The sequence below is a fragment of the Sinohyriopsis cumingii genome, chromosome 8 (genome assembly GCF_028554795.1).
Source record: "Sinohyriopsis cumingii isolate HCF-2022 chromosome 8, ASM2855479v2, whole genome shotgun sequence".
Taxonomy (NCBI): domain Eukaryota; kingdom Metazoa; phylum Mollusca; class Bivalvia; order Unionida; family Unionidae; genus Sinohyriopsis; species Sinohyriopsis cumingii.
The window spans coordinates 59,078,553-59,096,020 of NC_142968.1; the positions used below are offsets into that span (position 1 = coordinate 59,078,553).

The 17,468-nt window shown below is 34.4% G+C and overlaps 1 protein-coding gene across 1 annotated transcript; it reads right to left on the reverse strand.

The window, feature by feature from the left end:
* Positions 1 to 7,467: 7,467 nt before the first annotated feature.
* On the reverse strand, positions 7,468 to 14,600 carry LOC149793621 (high mobility group protein B3-like). The gene is made up of 6 exons (XM_089967592.1): positions 14,464 to 14,600; positions 12,300 to 12,448; positions 10,901 to 11,011; positions 10,317 to 10,455; positions 8,259 to 8,365; positions 7,468 to 7,738 (listed from the first exon to the last, which is right to left on the reverse strand). The coding sequence occupies exons 1-6, from the start codon at positions 14,465 to 14,467 to the stop codon at positions 7,619 to 7,621; spliced, it is 630 nt and encodes a 209-aa protein (XP_089823718.1). The 5' UTR covers positions 14,468 to 14,600; the 3' UTR covers positions 7,468 to 7,618.
* Positions 14,601 to 17,468: the final 2,868 nt, after the last annotated feature.

Below are 17,468 nucleotides of genomic sequence, written 5' to 3' on the forward strand. Positions count from 1 at the left end.
ACATACTCAATAAAAATGTATTCGTCAGTTAACTTTTGGGGTCTTTAATGTGATTAGATGAGGCTAGATCTATAAAAAGCAGTTTAAGCAGAATAAATCCACCATAGCTGTATTAAACTGATGGTTTTTTTTTATTATCTACATATATATGTTGTCAGCTTTACTATTTATAACAATTGGGAAAAAAAGGTTCCCCACATATTGTCACTATCCATTTTCAGTACTCGAACTCTGTTTGATTAGTGTTAGCTATCCTATTTGACAACACAAAAGGGTGTTTGTGCTTGAGGGGTTTGTGAGATCTGATGACGTACTGCTTGCTATACGACAACTGGGCTTTACAAAGTTTCCACAGTACTTTTTGTCAGCCATGGGATCTGCAAAGTGTTCCCATATAGCGAAACTGTAGGTATTGTATATGTACATACATGTAGTAAGATCGCTCACACGGGGCACATCTCAAATGTCAGAGTAACTTGCCACGAACATATGAAAAAGACACACAGTATAGTAACATTTCAAAAACAATTTCCGATTTTGTAGTTTTTAATTGCCAAGTATTGAAACCATCAGATATTTATAGATGTCCAAGTTATGACATGACACCAGCAAGACCAATTTAAATAGTTTGCCATGGTCCCTGACCTTGAGCCTGATATCGTCGACTGAAAAATCATTCAACTTGTCTCGTACAAGATATACCCACAAGTTTAGATAAATTATTTATATTTCTTCCACCTTTTCTGATGTCCACAAGCCAGTACACACAATATCCCAAGTATAGACATTGGACAATAAAATGACTGTCATAGTACCAATCTGATTATAACCAGACCTATATTGCTATACATGATCTGACAGCGACCGCTTAGGGGTCATGTTCTTGTAACCTATGTTATTACAATGAACGCCAACTGTATCAGCCATCTTCGTGTTTGGAGAAAGAGCAGTGCGGAAGATCATGAATGTATACTGAAGGATTTAATTCACAAATCAAAGGTCACCAGAACATGATCCCTAAGCGATCGTCGTCAGATCAGTTAGGAAAGCAGAGATACGATTTTAATCCGATTGGACAGAGACCTGACACTTGATCACTGGAATGCAATTAAATATGAAGTCTGATCAAAACTAGTTCGTACAAGAAATTTTCCATGGGTTCATAAACCAAGGGAAGTACTTAAGTCCAAACAAATGATTCGTTTTTATAATGCCTTCACAAATTTGGGCACATCAATGTAGTCATATTCATACTAGATTTGTTCAGAACCAATCATGGGCGTTCGCATGTATTTTTGGGGGCGGGGTTGTGCAAAGCCAAAAACCAAAAAGATCTATTTATATACTGCAGAATTGATTCTTTAAACGAATCGTACATATCTTTCTAGGGAGTTGATACAAGTGAATGACACTTTTTGGGCACAAATATACATGTACTTTTTTTTAAAGTTTATTGATGAACATTTTGGTTCTATCTTGTAAATATTTGTTGCATTGGAATCTCGATTGCATCTGTTTGTCTATGGAGATAGTTGCGATAGCGACATATGAACATCTGAGAAAGTGATGTGAATGGTTAAGTTGCTTGCATTTGCAACATGCACAAAAGGAGAGAATCTTGGCACACCACGATGTTACTTTCATGTACTGTGGCTGAATTTGTTTTTGATATTGTAGTGGTGGAAATTATACAGTTGACCAAAAATGACAATTCATATGTGCTCCAAAAAATCAGTATAAAGTACACTCTAGCAATTATTCAATCGACAATAAATTATTTCCGACTTGGCATAAGCACAATTAATTAATTAATTAACAATTAATGAATTACCAAATATATATGTATTAAAAAACAAAATAATAAAAAAAATAAACCAGTTACCGAATATAGTTTTACAATTTACTTCAAGTCCAGCAGGTAAAAATGACCAAGCAGAGCTAGCAGTTATTTTTTTCCTAATAGGTGCACAGCTGAATCTAAGGCAGACTTGTATATTCTATAACCCATATTACATCCACCAATCATACAGCAACATAAGCAAATTAAACATTCTTTTAATAATACCACACACACACATACACATATATACATATATATATATATATATATATATATATATATATATATATATATATACGTACGTATAACCAGCAATGAAAATCAGAAAGTTTTCGTCTTTAAAAATCAAAACTGTAGAGTACCACCTTGAAAAGGATATGAAAATGTGCTTCTTTTTTTTTTCATCATGTAATATGTTCTCAACAAAACATTAGCATTGATATTATGAATTAAGCCAAATTGTGGTTATTTTGCTCTTACTTAATATGCCTTGTGGCAGTACTGTGTGTCCAAGGACCTTAATTACTGGCGAACTTAAGTCTTAGAACACAGCTGTGAAGTCACCTTAAATTTAAACCTGTTGCATTAGGTAATAGAAATATATAAATTTTTCTTTTCATTCATTTGTAATCAAATTAACAAATTATTAGAGAGCAAATTCGCTTTCTTCCATATTCTAGTGGTAGAATTAGCAAATATTTTAACCTCTTATCTGCATGACCTTTGTTCATATTGTTACAAATTGATATAAATCTTATAAATCACATCTCGGGAATAATTGTGGCAGGTTTCATGTTCCTATCCTTCATAGCACTGGTTGCTAATATGAGAGAATGCAATGTGCAGTTTTAAAATAGCTGACTTTATCACAAAGGGAGTGGGCTCGTGTACGACTTTGCTTCTTATGAATTCTGTTTTAAGGAGAAAAAACCAAACCCACAAGATGTATTCAAAAGGGTGGTTATGATCATTGCAACTTAAATGTTTCAGCTATGTAACTAGAACTAAATAATACGAGAATAACCATGCGACACTTTTAAAAATATTTTCGTACTAATTAAACTTCAGACCAATGAACCTTCCAAATTGTGATCCTTTCAAACTTTTGCTTCCAAGTTATGAACCCTCAGAACAATGAACCTTCAGACTTTTGACCCCAATACAGTAGAATGAAAAGAAGTATTAAGATTGTGTGAATAAAAGCTGTAAAGGAAAAGATTACGTTTACTGGACATCACGTGATGTCTGAGCATGTCTCATGGCAGGCGATATGATTGCTGTCAAGTAAAATGGAAACAGTATTTCCAAGAATTACGTCAAGTTGAGATAGCAACATGCAACCCTGTTGCTTTAAGTTTGAAAATAAAGTTTGTGTAACTGTACTTGTGGTAAAAAGTCTAAGCGTACATTACAAACTTTTTAGGTGAACATTTTTTATCGCAGCATCAAACTTTTGATTACGTTTTCCAGCTTTACAATAGCAGGTATTGATATTTTGTTACACCTTACTGAAAACTTTCAATCTTATGGAAAAAAATCACCTGCCTTACAGAGACGGATTCGTTAGGGTTGGCATGTCTGATGATCGTGTTAAATATTTATATTTATTATTTGACAATGTCACAGAAGACAGCCCGATTATACATTGTATCCAAGACAATTATCCTCGTACATAGCATCAAAGAATTGTCATGAATATATGTTGTATTAAAGTAAATTACCATGATAATATATTGTATAAAGCCAATCATCATGATTATACATTGCTTCAAAGTCGATAGGTGATACAACTTTGCTGGTGATGCCATGTGCTAATGTGTAACCCAATCCAGGAAATGCAAAATGACAGACCTTTTGTTGGCAGGGTGGTACTAACAGAAGTATATAATGATCTAGTTTGACAAGTCTAGTCTTACCAGTATTTTAGAACCATACTTATAAATTAAAAAATTTAACTAAAGAACTGCAATATAAGGGTTACAGTGATGTATTTTAAGGCATAAAAGTTTCAGTATTGTAAGAAACCTTTCTGGTCAAACACAAAACCTAAAAATACAGAAATGTAAATTATGTAAAAAAAATTGCCTGCACCTGTATGGTAGGTGCCATACAACACACTGAAACTGCTTTATGACCTAGAAGATAAGGGTTGACACGCATACTGGATCTAGTTCAGTCACTATTAATAAATCACGATATTTATGTATAAAAATGAACTATTGGTACAGATCAATCAATAAACAAATGGTATCAACCATTCTGGAATATGGTGCATTTGACAAAGTCAAGGTAATAACTTCCATGTTCTAATGAAAATATACATTAAAAAAAATGTGCCAAATGTTAGCTACAAAAGCTCCTATTTCAATGAGTCAATAATAAAACAGAAGGGGCTGACATTACTGGGCAAAAGAATTTCCAAGAACTCGTGACAAAGACCATTGTTTTCCATTCTACTGACTTGTTAAAGGCATCTTGGATATTCTTTAGCTATAACAAGATTGGTCAATTGGCTGCTGTGGTGAACATGCTGGAAACATGCAAAACAAAATAAACAATGTTTTTGGTGAAAAGCCAACCTAATCATAATGGTCATCCATTCTGTATCCAATTGATCAGCAATTACAAAATGGTTTGGAAAGCTACTGTAGTGGCAATGTTTCACATCAGTGGTTCCCAAGCCTTTTCAGACCAATGCCCCCTTGGTTATCCTTAGCGCCCCCTACCTTACCCCATAATTGGAATTATTCAGCATTAGCACCCCTCGGTAATCCCACTGCCCTGTTTAGCTGTAAGTTTTACATCATTTTAGAGATCAAAATAAGGTCTTTTGTAGAAACTCGATGCCTATATGACCTCATTCATAAAGAGTAGCAATAGCATGAGATTCAAGATGGCCTTGGGTAGCGATATTGGCACCATATTCATTCATGATCAACTAGAAAAACCCCAATATTTACAAGAGTTAAAGTTCTGGACAAGTAAAAAGACTCCCCAGTATTTCTGAACATAAAGCAATAATATCGGTTTTTCACATTACCCTCATTTGTGCTTCAGAGACCCCAAATTTTTTATTTGACCATGTTTTGATACCAAAGTGTTTTTTTTAATCAGTCTGACCCCAGTTCTGAGACCAAGGAGACTCGACTCAATCTTGCACCCCTAGGGGATACACTGATTATATGCACGATTCAAAAACAAAATAGAGCTCTCAATTTCTTTCTGGTAACAAAAGTAGCAATTGGCCCCAAAAACCTTTCACAACATCTCACTTAAAACTTTCCATATGCAACACTCACCAAACAAGATTCACGTATCAAATTAGATTTGTAATATTCAAAATAAATTCTAACAAATGCAACAAAATATTTTATTGCACCACGATTTTTTTTTGTTGCAATACAGGAAAATTGTATATTCCCGACTGAAACTACCAACATACCGGTTGGTTAGCATGGTACATGCCACCAAAACAAAAAGGGTAAATAATATACACCAATAATTGACATCAGATTGGCAGTTACTATTAAAGAAAAGTTCAGCAGAAGTAGTAATAACGACTAATCAATTTCATTAAAGATAATATAACATGACAAGTCCTTTGAAAACCCCATGCCAATACCATTGTTGAGCATGAATAATAGCAACAAGAAATTCAAGATGGTTGGTGTGTTTGTGGACATAAAAAGTAACGGCAATAACCAGAAATTCACAAGTAGCGACACGGCAGATAATCATCTTCGTTTGGAACCAATCTCACAACCATTCCAGGGTTAATAAAAATTGTTGGAGGTAATCCCATTTGTGACCATCATACAAACGGTCCCTCTCACTCCAAACTCTTCTGCGTCTCTTGCATATTAAATATTACATTTTTATAAGTTCTTGTAAACATTAGTTTCTCCGAAGTATTTTCTGCATTTCTGTCCATCCAATATATTATTAATCAACTTTCCCTATATATGCACATTGTATAGTGCTAAAATCAAGTCCCTCTCCCATTTAAATACAAATGAATGTCTTTGACTTGGATATACCAAATATAAGGCTTCTATTAGGTAGTCTTGTCTGAGGGTCTTGTACTGAGCCACATGGACCACAGCTCCATTCAGGTGCCTGCATAGTTTCCCCAAACATTAGTCAAGATCAAGTGGTCTGCTGAGACCATCAGCAAAGTAGGAGAACCAACATCTATATCAATTTAAGTTTAGTACTTTTTCAGACTAGGTAGTTTAGGCATACAACTTCCAAGTGAGCCAACATGAAAAGAAAATACAGCTACTTGTTGAAATAGCATTCTTACAATTTAATTATGTGTACTAGGAATAATGTGGTCTGGGTACTCATAACAATTAAAATTGCTATCAACTATTTATGCTGTGCTCATTTGAAATCATAAGACCTAAATAATGCAAAATTGACCCAGATCCTCTTCTACACATCTCATATAATCAGGGAATTTAACATGAGATTTTTGTTTGTGCTATACAACAAAGCATTTGCAGTTCATCTCAATCTACTCGTATTCACTGCAGACAAACATCAACACATTTTTATTGTCCTAACCAAAATTTTAAAAAACATGCAATTAATGTTGAATTCAACATTAATTGCATGTTTTTTAAAAAAATAAAACACTGATTCTAAGTATTCAAAATGAAGGTGCAAATAAAATGAAATTTTAGATATTCTACAGCAGATTTATGCAACTTAACAAGTGGCATCGGCTTTTATCATAGTGCCTACAGCATACACTATTTGAATGCTAAAATCAGCATAAATGATGCAACCTGATGTGAAAATTGTAAAACATTTTAATTTTTCTTTCTGGGAATATTCTACAATAGATCCATATACAAGACACTTCACAAACATGGGCAAACCCTAGCCAGTACAGTAGCTCTTCTCCACTGCATAGGGGAGCTAAAAAGTAAACATAATCGAGTACATGACTTTATTCACAGATGAAAAGCTGATGATATAAAACTACAAATGCTAACATAAAAATACGTTGAAATGAGCACAGTTTTATAAAAGCATACCATTTAACCATCTGGTATTTCCAAGATATAGCTTACCAACGCAATGGACTCTGATGATTATTTAATCAAACAACAAATTTCACCTTATCTTCAGCATACTTTTCATCCAGACATGTATAAACAACTGTATTCTTAATAGATGTGACATCTAAAAAAACTAAGACTTTAAGACGTCCTGGTATAGATCAATTTGTTGTTGATAATAATGCATACATCAATGTATTTCAGTCAGAAGTCTGTAATATTATATGCAGGGTCTAATCCCTGAGAACAAAGAGCAAGCCTGAGACAAGTCTGTGACAGAAAACTGAACTGAAGATTTGAAAGGCAAAGTTTGCATGAAAAGATCAACTAGACGAGGTAGATATCTGCCAAAGCAAACATCCTTCCAATGGAATGTCAAGGTAAAGATTATGGAGTCTGCATGATAAACACGAATGAAGTTCAGATCCACCATGAAATGAATTTATGGCATTGATCTCGGAATTTATTTCTCCCCCACAATCTGTCTTCTCACAACCAAAATTTCATTATTAAAATTTCAACCATTTCTCGAAATGGATGTAGCCTTTCAGGGTCTTCATTGAAGAATGGTGTGAAGACAATCTAGAAAAGATGGGACATGGACAATACAGCATTGACCACGGCAGGATAGTTGAAGGCTTGCTGACTGGTTCGATGGATTATGATATGCTCTGAGGACACAAGGAACATGTACACTTATATAGAAGGTGGGTTACTCGTCATCATCCTCATCATCATCTTCCTCTTCTTCTTCCTCCTCTTCATCCTCCTCATCCATTTCATCCTCATCATCATCTGTGCCATTTGCGTTCTGCTTGGCACCAGCACCACCCTGAGATACAAAAACAGCGAGTTAAAAAACAAATTTCCGATTTAAGATCACACCAAAAATCTATCTGCCTAATGGTTTAGTGAAAGTTCTTTTGGTCAAGAACTAAGAATGTGACCATATAAACAGCTGCCAAAGTTTAAAGAAGCTCAACCCATTAGATGTGTAATCACTCCAACATTTTGCATGGATTGAACATGTTAATTTAAGCTTTTTTACCTAGTGTGATAAAAACAGAACAGCACAAAGTTCAGCAAATCACAAGTGTAAATATTTAATTGGCAATCTTCACAGAAATGATCTGTTTGACTTAAATGAGATGTGTCATACCTTCATCTTACTTGACCTTACAACCAGGTAAGCAAATAAAACTGCCACATTTTAAATGCAAAACGTTTTTTTTTTAAAATGCAGTTGGATTTTTCATACTGGTACAAGATATAATATTTTATCCACTTCAAATCATGTCCAATACTGAAAATATACTGTCTTAGTAGAGAAAGTGGATCAACTTGAAACACACCTTTCTCCAATCGGATAAAGCTGCTTCATACTTCTTTTGTTCCTTCTGACTCGCATTTTCATAAGGCTGCTTCTTTTCCACCGTCAGTTTTCTCCATTCTTCACCAGCTGTGACAGAAAGAAACTTTTGTCTGAAAATCTGTATTCATTAATGGATGGATACATCATATATGCCACCACTTAGGAATGCAATTATGACCAATTTCAGAGGCAAAAATGCAGAACATGAAGAGCATGAAAGTGTAACCTTTACATTGCATCCATTATTACAGGATGAAACTATTTTTTGTCAGATGCAGATAAAACCAGTACAATACTACAATACATACACACTTGACTAATTTATATACAATGCTTTAAGTAATCAACACCAAACTGCACGATTGTAAAGTTGACAAATTCTACAATGTCATCGACATCAATGATTTTTATTAATAAAGATTTTTCTGTATTTTAGCATGCATATTTTGCTTATTATGTAAAAAAGTGTAGAATGATCCTCTACAACTAAAAAAACAATAAATCCCTGAGGCACGTCTCAAAGAAACAGTTCTTTTCAGTTTCAACAAATATGAAAGTACACAGCTCTAAGAAGGACATCTTAAGCATCATTGATTTAGACTCTTCAATTGATACATGTGATAAGACTTTTCACTGCTTATTTACATTTCTTAAAGGTACCAAAACGTGTAACTTGGGGATGGGGCTGGGCTTCACAAATTGTATTATTTTTTCTGGTGACAAAATATACCATCTGATGATTGCTAGGCAACAACATTTTTGGCTGTTAAAACTTGCACATACAATTTTGGGTTTGAAGTTGAGAAATTCAAAGGCACCATACATGGAAGCCATGATAATGAATATATAATGCACTGTAATCTGTTACATAAAACCTTTGTTAATACTGTCAAACAACCGTAACAGAGCTTTGTTGTGAAATAATCCATTTAATGCCGATGTCTGGCCATGGCACTGTATTGCTGTGATACAGACCTGCCAACCCCGACGAGTCCATCTCATTAAGGCAGTTGATATTCTTCTGTAAGATTGACCAGTTTTCAGTAAGGTGCAAGAAAATATCAACTGCTATTATAAAGTTGGAAAATCTCATTAAAAGTTTGATGCATCGACGATAAACATTATGTTCAACTGAAAAGTTTCTAAAGTACACGTAGACTTTATTTACCACTAGTAAAAGATTCACAAACCCTATGCAGTTTAATGGCTAGTTTCTATCTCTCAACTTGACATAATTCTTGCCTGGTATTAAGGTTAACTGAAGGTGGGATATCTCATTCAACTTTGTTAATGTTTTTATTTCCCTATGAATAGCCTCAACAAGATAATCTGCGTTTGGTTTAAGAATTTTTAGGAAATAAAAATATCAAGCAAAAAATATATGAATTAGACTAACAAAAATTTGCTTCATGACGACTTTTTTAAAGCCAGTGAATCCAAATACAGACAAGTGCAAGATGTAATTAGGTAATAATTAGCAAATACATTACAGGCATAATGCTTGGCAACTACAATACGACACAATATTACAATTACTAGTAGCCAATCAACTTGGGATGGAAATATAAATTTAGTACCGGTCCTTGGTTCCCTTAATTCTGTAAAATTCAGGTGTCAAAGTTTTCAATTTAGTAAAAGCTAAAGCATGCCTCCATCTTTCATGCAACATGTTTTGAGGTGTCAAGATATTCATCTACCAGCCTCTGATCACTTCCTGTACACATTTGGTCCAACCATGGTTTTGCAGGACAGGCTTTTGTGAATTCTTGCAACTGAAATTCTGATGAAAACCAAAATGAAACAAGCTAAGCAAGGTACAGCACTGCACTGAATAGATGTCAGCTGTATAGCAACTGAACTGGAAAGCTGAGGTAAGGCAACTTGTTTTATTTTTATTAGCAGCACAAAATCCACATCCAAACCCCTATCCAAAATATTTGCTTCCCAATTGATATTCTTCTTCACGATGTGCGTGTTTTGAATATATATATATATATATATATATATATATATATATATATATATATATAGAACTTACCCAATTTGAGAATTTCTTTGTGATCTATATTCTTTCCTTTCATCTTTTGTCTGAAGTCTGCCAGGAAAAGGAAGTAAGCAGATTGTGGTCTTTTAGGTTTGCCCTCATCCTTCTTTGATTTACCCGAATAGCTGGCCATCTGTAAAGCAAGTTGATATATTGATGGATAATGCTGATGACAAGATACGAGATCAAAAACCTGCACAATGGCTGAGAAAATGACATCAATCTTACCATTATTTACCCAGAGGTGCAACAATGCAACTGTTCTTATTAAATCAAAAGTTGCAACATTTTTCTGTTCAATATGCCAAGTTCATATGTAGCCCTAAACATGACTTGGCTTTGCAAAGCAGTTAATAAGCCATCATATGGACACTGAAGACAAAACGAGACAAAAGTACCTCCCACAATGAACACAATTTGTGTTAAATGATGTTCCCTTTCTTAAAATCTTCAACAATAACATTTCTTTTCTAAAAATTCTATCTTCTGTATTTAGCACTAGCAAAGCTCAGTTTTATCCTGAACAATGCTGCAATCTTTTTTTTTTTTTATATATGTCCTTTATTAAATTATCTTACCTCTCTGGTGTATCTTGCCTTGTCCGTCGCTGCTTTTTCTTCAAACGGCCTCTTTGTTGAATCTGTCATGCACTTCCATTTCTCTGAGCATTCCTTTGTGAACTCCGCAATCTGAAGTTATACAAATTGTCTAGTTTGGTTATCTGCAAAAATCTTTTATTGGTGAAACTATGAGCATGATATAACTTGTGCATGGAATAAAAAATGCCTTTCGACCCCGGGTTTAATTATTTCATTTCACTTCCTGCATGACATTAGAAACAGTTTCAGTTCCTTAAAATGTATTAAAACTGATCGATCAAGATGCCAACAAATATCCACCTGCTGATAATCCATGTGATAAAGTGAGCCATAGTATACCCATTTACTGTCCAAAAGAGTAATCCGAGCAGAAAAAGGGTAGTCCGCATGTGATAAAAATTCAAGGGGCACATGTACAAAATGATATATTTATCTCTCTGGACCTTATCAGTTAGTTTTCGTATAGAACACTTCGAGCGTTAAAAAGCAACAGACCCTCATAACTAGCTGAGACAATGTTTTGCACACCAGTAGATCACAAAGTGATGGGTTACAGAGCCTGGATCTTAATTCAGTTTTATTTTTGTTAACTGTCTCTCAGTCAGCATTAGAATGGTGTAAAAAACCAATATTCCTTTCCTAACCAGACAAAGAGGAAATTTATATCTTTCAGTTGCTGGGTCTTGTGTCTTAGCTGGGGAAATAAGATGAAGAAAAAAAAAATAAACCATCCGCATGAAGTACTTTCTCAGGTACAGTGCCAAATTGATACATCAGGAGTTCTTCCAATTTATGAGCAGCTTTTCCTGCAAAGTTCATCATGTGACAAAGACAACCTGATGTGTACAATGATGGAGACATTTTTCAACATTTAGAATACAATTCCAGTCATCACTGATGCAGCATCAGCTGAAAACCAACATTATCAAGCAAATAAAAAGTTTCTCCACTGGAATCTACTGTTAATGAAAAGAAGAGCACTTACTTGTCCCTTTTTGTTGTCAAACTCTATTACAGAGTGCACCATTTTGTCATCATAATCACTACTCCTGTCTGTTGCAATACTAAACGGCCCAATTTTCATGACTTGTGCAATTTTACTTTGATTTGATTTTGTTCCTGAACATGCACATTTTCTGTGATTTTGTTGTCATGAAACATCAATTTTAACAAAAGACCAATGAAATCTGCTACCGCTAAGGGTACTCAGTTGACATCACTTTTCTTCCAAAAATAGCACAAGAATTGTGGATTTCTGCATGCCCGAGAAGATGTATCGACAAAATGGGAATGGAAATATCTTCCCAAATTTTTCATTCTTGTCATCATTAGAGACCCAAAAAACAATTATATGCAGAATGAAATCAAAATAACTAACCTTTGAAATGCTCCTTCCGGCTTTGTTCGCTTCCTCTCTGCAATGTGCCAAAAAGTAAAAATATGCAGATGTTGATCGTTTGGGCTTGTTGGGATCTTTACCTTTCTTGGTAGTACGACGCTTTTGTACTTCTGCGGCCTTTGGACGACCTGTGCAAAAGAAGCAGATATCGATAATTTCACCAACTCTGGGAACCAACTTGCATCCATACATCTTATTCTTTTAGTGACAGCAGCAAAACTGTCGAATGCAAATGTTCATCCATTTCATTTTATGTACATGCCAGTACACAATATACTACTCTACTATTTGAGCTTTCTGAAGGATTTAATGCCAATGGTCAAAACAGTCCTACAATGTAATAACTCGTCCCCAATTTGTTTTGGTCATCGAGATTTTAATGTCTTAACGATGGTGTGTACTGTTTTGATTTTGACCAATATCGTAACGAAAGTAAAATGTTCAGGAATATCTTGCACTTGACAGCCCATAATGACAATTTACTACAAATTAAAGTCATAATGTTTTAGTCAGACTTTGATATATCGGATTAAGTTGAATACTTCTTTATCTTAACAACAAAAAAATGAAAAATTTAATATTGAAGTGTTTAGATGGCAACATTTCAGTCAAGATTCCCGCCATCCTTTTAACCACTTTCCTTGTTCCCTTCTTCATCACATTCCAGCCAACTTAAATGTAGGCCAATGGAACTTGAAAATGTGTCCAATTACATGTGTGGGAATTTAAATTTTTAAGTCAAAATACATCCAATTAAGTCAGTCTAAACTAACTTGTAGAAAAGCACCAGAGATATTCGTAAAAATTTGACTCGTCTTTCTGATGTTGATCAGTAATATCTCAATGCCCAAAATGGGTTGAGGTTCTATATTGTAGGATTAGGTCACAAGAATTGAGATTTTCACTTATATCAGCAAAGGTCAGTCTAAATAAATTTGTCAATTATTTTTGAGCTGCCAATGTTCATACCTGAAAAGAGGCTGCAATGAGGCCCAAATTGTTCCTAGTATACTTGGTTTCTGCTACCAGTTATATTGGGGGGAAAAAAGGTTGGGTACTTTGTCTATTTAGAACCTATGAACAAAGGCTGTTTTTCTTATAGGATCTCAAAAATATAATCCCAGAAATAACATTTTACATAGGCTCAAACTTTATACTTGTTCCAACATAAATATATATTAAAAAAAAAACAAGTAATTTCTAGAAACAACTAGTTTCAAAAATGTAGTTTATGCAAATGCTTTTGTAAAAAAACAATATATAAAAACAAAAATAATGCATCATTCATGTATGTAAATGTTGTAGTAAAGTCTACATTCCTGTAAATTTATCATACAGTTAATCAATTTTGTTATTGTTCAAGTCAATGGAGTATACACGGCTTGAACAACGTCCCAAACCCCGCCAAAATAAATTTAAATGGTTGGTCCCGAACAAAGTTTTCATACAGTGGAATGACCATATACAAATTTAATTCCAAGTCAGCATCAGTTCTAGAACTTTATTTGTAACTGAGATCTATAGCAATCGAACGGCTCCGCTTTGGAAACACGATGGCGTACAAAGAACAGTAAGTACGTCTTCCATCGCGCGGGAAAAAATGCGGGTTGCATCCCTTTGTAAGGTGCGGTTTAAAAATATCGATCTTTTAATTTTGTCTCGCAAATTCATTCTGCGTGAATGTTAAGCTTTTTGTCTCGTTACTGGACAAAATGCACATGTAATGGGATAGGAATGTGAAATGCAAAGCCAATGCCCGTGCCTTTCTTTGTATAGCAAATGGCGTGCTCGGGCATTTTTGTTCACCACGAGAACAAAGACCACCAACGTCTGAAAGTTTTAAATCATACTATTGAATGGCTTGACATCGTTGACAAATGCTATTAATGGCTAATCATTTTGAATATCAAGGAAAATTATATTCCTCTACTGCTATTATTTTCGTTGAGAAAAACAGTTTTAAAAAATTCAACCTGCACCTATTGTAAAACAAAATGGCATCCCATTATCCAAGCTTGCTCCAAGAAAAGACATTAAACAATCGCATATATGCCTTGTATAAGCAATCTGAGGTTGCTAAACAATGAAAAATAACTGAAACTTGCAACATACTATATAACTTACTATGAAATAACGTACTTACCCATTGTGATCTGTTTGAAACTTGTGTGGACGTAAAACAACGCTGTACAGTATGCCGACTAGCTCGCTTGTCTAACCGCCTTATGTGGTTTAGTGCTTGTTAAATTGCTTCACGTGGTACAGTACTACAATAACCCGTATGAAGATTCCCGCCAATTATTTATAGAAGGGAGATCACTCAAATTAATTACGCGTGTTCTGCATTTCTGAGTTACGTAACGAGTTACATTGTATAGACTTCCGCGGTGATTATATCAGCTTAGGTAATTAATAGTAGAGCTAACCATAAAGTGAATAGATCTGTCTTTGGATAAAGAACTTCCTTTTGTTCCGATGAGACGTAGATTTTGAGACATGCACATGCGACACAAAGAGCAGGAAACCATAAGGCTTAGAGCTTTATTACGATATACACTGCATACAGATAGAACCAGATTAAAAAAATCAAATGCCCGAGTTGAGTCTTTTCTCGTCTTTTATTTATTGTTAAAATCTTTGTTCTCATCAAAGACCCCGCCTCTCCCCAGGCAAACGACTGTGGACTGATATTAGTTAATCTAATTATAAGAAAATTCCTTCAAAGTTTATAATATGCACTATTGTAAAAGAATCTAATATCAGAAAACCTATGTCTAATATAAAATAAATTTCAAGTATAGGAACATCTTTGCTAACGTTCAGATATCAGTCTCAAATATTCTAAAATGGTTGGCTAATATTTTAATAATATAAAATATGCCCATTTCTATTATTAGAAAATGATTGTTTTCGAAGTCAATAATAGGTACAAAACGGTCATTTAGGATATTTATATTATACCCATCCCTAACTCAAAATTGTAAGGGCTGTTTGTATATTTGCTTGATTTTGATGAATTAGGTAAGTGGGAACAGCCTGGGTAGAGAATCAGAAAATTACTGTTTTGAATCTAGTAACAAAGAAGAGCTCGTTATACATATAAAACTGTATATAAAACTTTAAAGTATATACATCTAGATAATTACCAGAATACTTTTATTTTATATTTTGGCATTTTGAGACTGGCATGGTGAATGGTGCTTTAAGGAATTAATAATAATGACGGCAAGAAAACACACACACACACACACACACGCGCAATTACATGAAATGTTAATAATATGCAACATGTTTTTGGTTTAATTTGTCTATAATTTCAGACCGTAAGTTGCCATTATAATTGTCAGTTCCGTATGTTTATCTTTTTAAACTGTTATCAGTTGGTGTCTTCATATTAACCCATCCTTTTCGGTTTTCTCTAAATCTGAACTAAGATGGAGTCCCTTTTAAAACATTTGTTGAAACAATGACGAACCAAAATATGTAGTCATATATGTAGTCATGTTATTATTATTATTATTATTATTATTATTACTATTATTATTGTTGTTGTTGTTAAAGTTTTGAACGTAGACCCAAAAGTGTTTGACATACCAAAACTCTTGAAACTTACACATATTATAAATACGAAAACTGTCAGAAAAATGTAAAACTTTCAAAACAAACAAATTGGTTTAATTATAGTTCAGCTATACAATTTTAGTCCTGTTATGTTCATTTTTGTGTGGGGCACCAGACAGACCCCCCCCCCCAAAATTGCCAGAAAAAAAAAGGAAAATATGTTTTACGTGTATGTGTGTCCCCCAAAGGTGTGTTGTTTGTTTATTTTAATAAAAGGATTTCGATCAAAAATTTATTTGATTCAATTTTTTATGGGGTATTTATAATTTTCCTAGTGTTTTTTATAGGGCTGTTCATCCGAGCCAGGTTTCCTTCACCTTACTGGAATTCCCACCCCTAGATCTTTTTGTGACCTTTGCTAGAGGTCTCCTAAATCCCGTATTTGCTATGTGTGTATTTGCTATATTGTGCGAGTGCTATAGTTTTCATGTTGGGACAGCAATACTAGTCAAATTTCCCCCGTTTTCTCTGTAACATTTCTTTGATATTAATAGAAAATTTACTTTATTTAAAATTTTGAATTTGGACGAGTGAGCGGTGTACTATGTATGATTACCAAAAAGAAAGCCTATTGTTCTGTGTGCGTGGTTATGTGTGTCGCTCCTCGCATGATTTATTTCTTAAAATGAGGTGGGATGTACTCGAGTGAGGGTCCATACTTTATTTATTTATTTGTATTTCTCCCGACTCGAGTTTGGCCTCCTCTTTAATTTAGATTATTGGCCAAAGTTTCCAAATGGGTTTAGATTTGACTATACAGTACGGGAGCTGTATAGTTGTTAGAGAAAAAATGGAGTGCTAGATTCTAATACCTAAACCCTGTGTTTATGTTTGCGTGTGTGCTAGTGTTCCATATGGGGTGTTTTTCTTAGGCTCTTTTATGGGCCTGTCCTCTTCGCGTGGCGCCATATGACATAGCCTCATGACGTCAGTACCTCTTACTTTCCCCATACGGGTACCCTGTCCCATCCATCTTTAAACTGGAGAAGGAAGGAGAATTTTTTTTTAACTACAGATATTAGTGAAGTATTTATTTTAAAATTTGAAAACCTGAGTGTTAGAGACTATTTAACCGAGTTTCCAAAAAGGTTTAAATTTTAACAGTACATAAAATTTATTTATTTATAGAGTTACCATGTCCCAGGGATAAAGGGGGTGGGACCGAGGGCTCAGCCCGCATCTGCGTGAAAGCTTCTGTAAAAGCTACATTATCTAGCACTGATAGTACACATATTCTGCTATGAACGAACTTCAGTCTCAGTTAAATTTAATGAATCTATATCTATTAGATTGCTCAAGTAATTAGCGAAAGACCAGGTGTCCATGTGAGAAAGCGAACAGGTAATTAATTAAGGTATAAACACGTGTAATTGGCTCAAACAATATTGTCCAGCCTTATCTGGCAGATAAACAATAGGCATTAGACACAAAAATAACTGAAAGGTTTCAATAGGACTTGTTGCAAACAGGTACAACATTCAGCCAATGGCAAAAATAATATGATTTCCCTAGAAGACACTCTTTCCA

What these genes read in the sequence shown, in the direction of transcription:
- LOC149793621 (XM_089967592.1), bottom strand. An exon ending in AGGCAAGATACACCAGAGAG is followed by an intron (nt 10,456 to 10,900) that starts GTAAGATAATTT and finishes CTTGCTTTACAG; the next exon opens with ATGGCCAGCTATTCGGGTAA. An exon ending in CTTTATCCGATTGGAGAAAG is followed by an intron (nt 7,739 to 8,258) that starts GTGTGTTTCAAG and finishes TTTGTATCTCAG; the next exon opens with GGTGGTGCTGGTGCCAAGCA.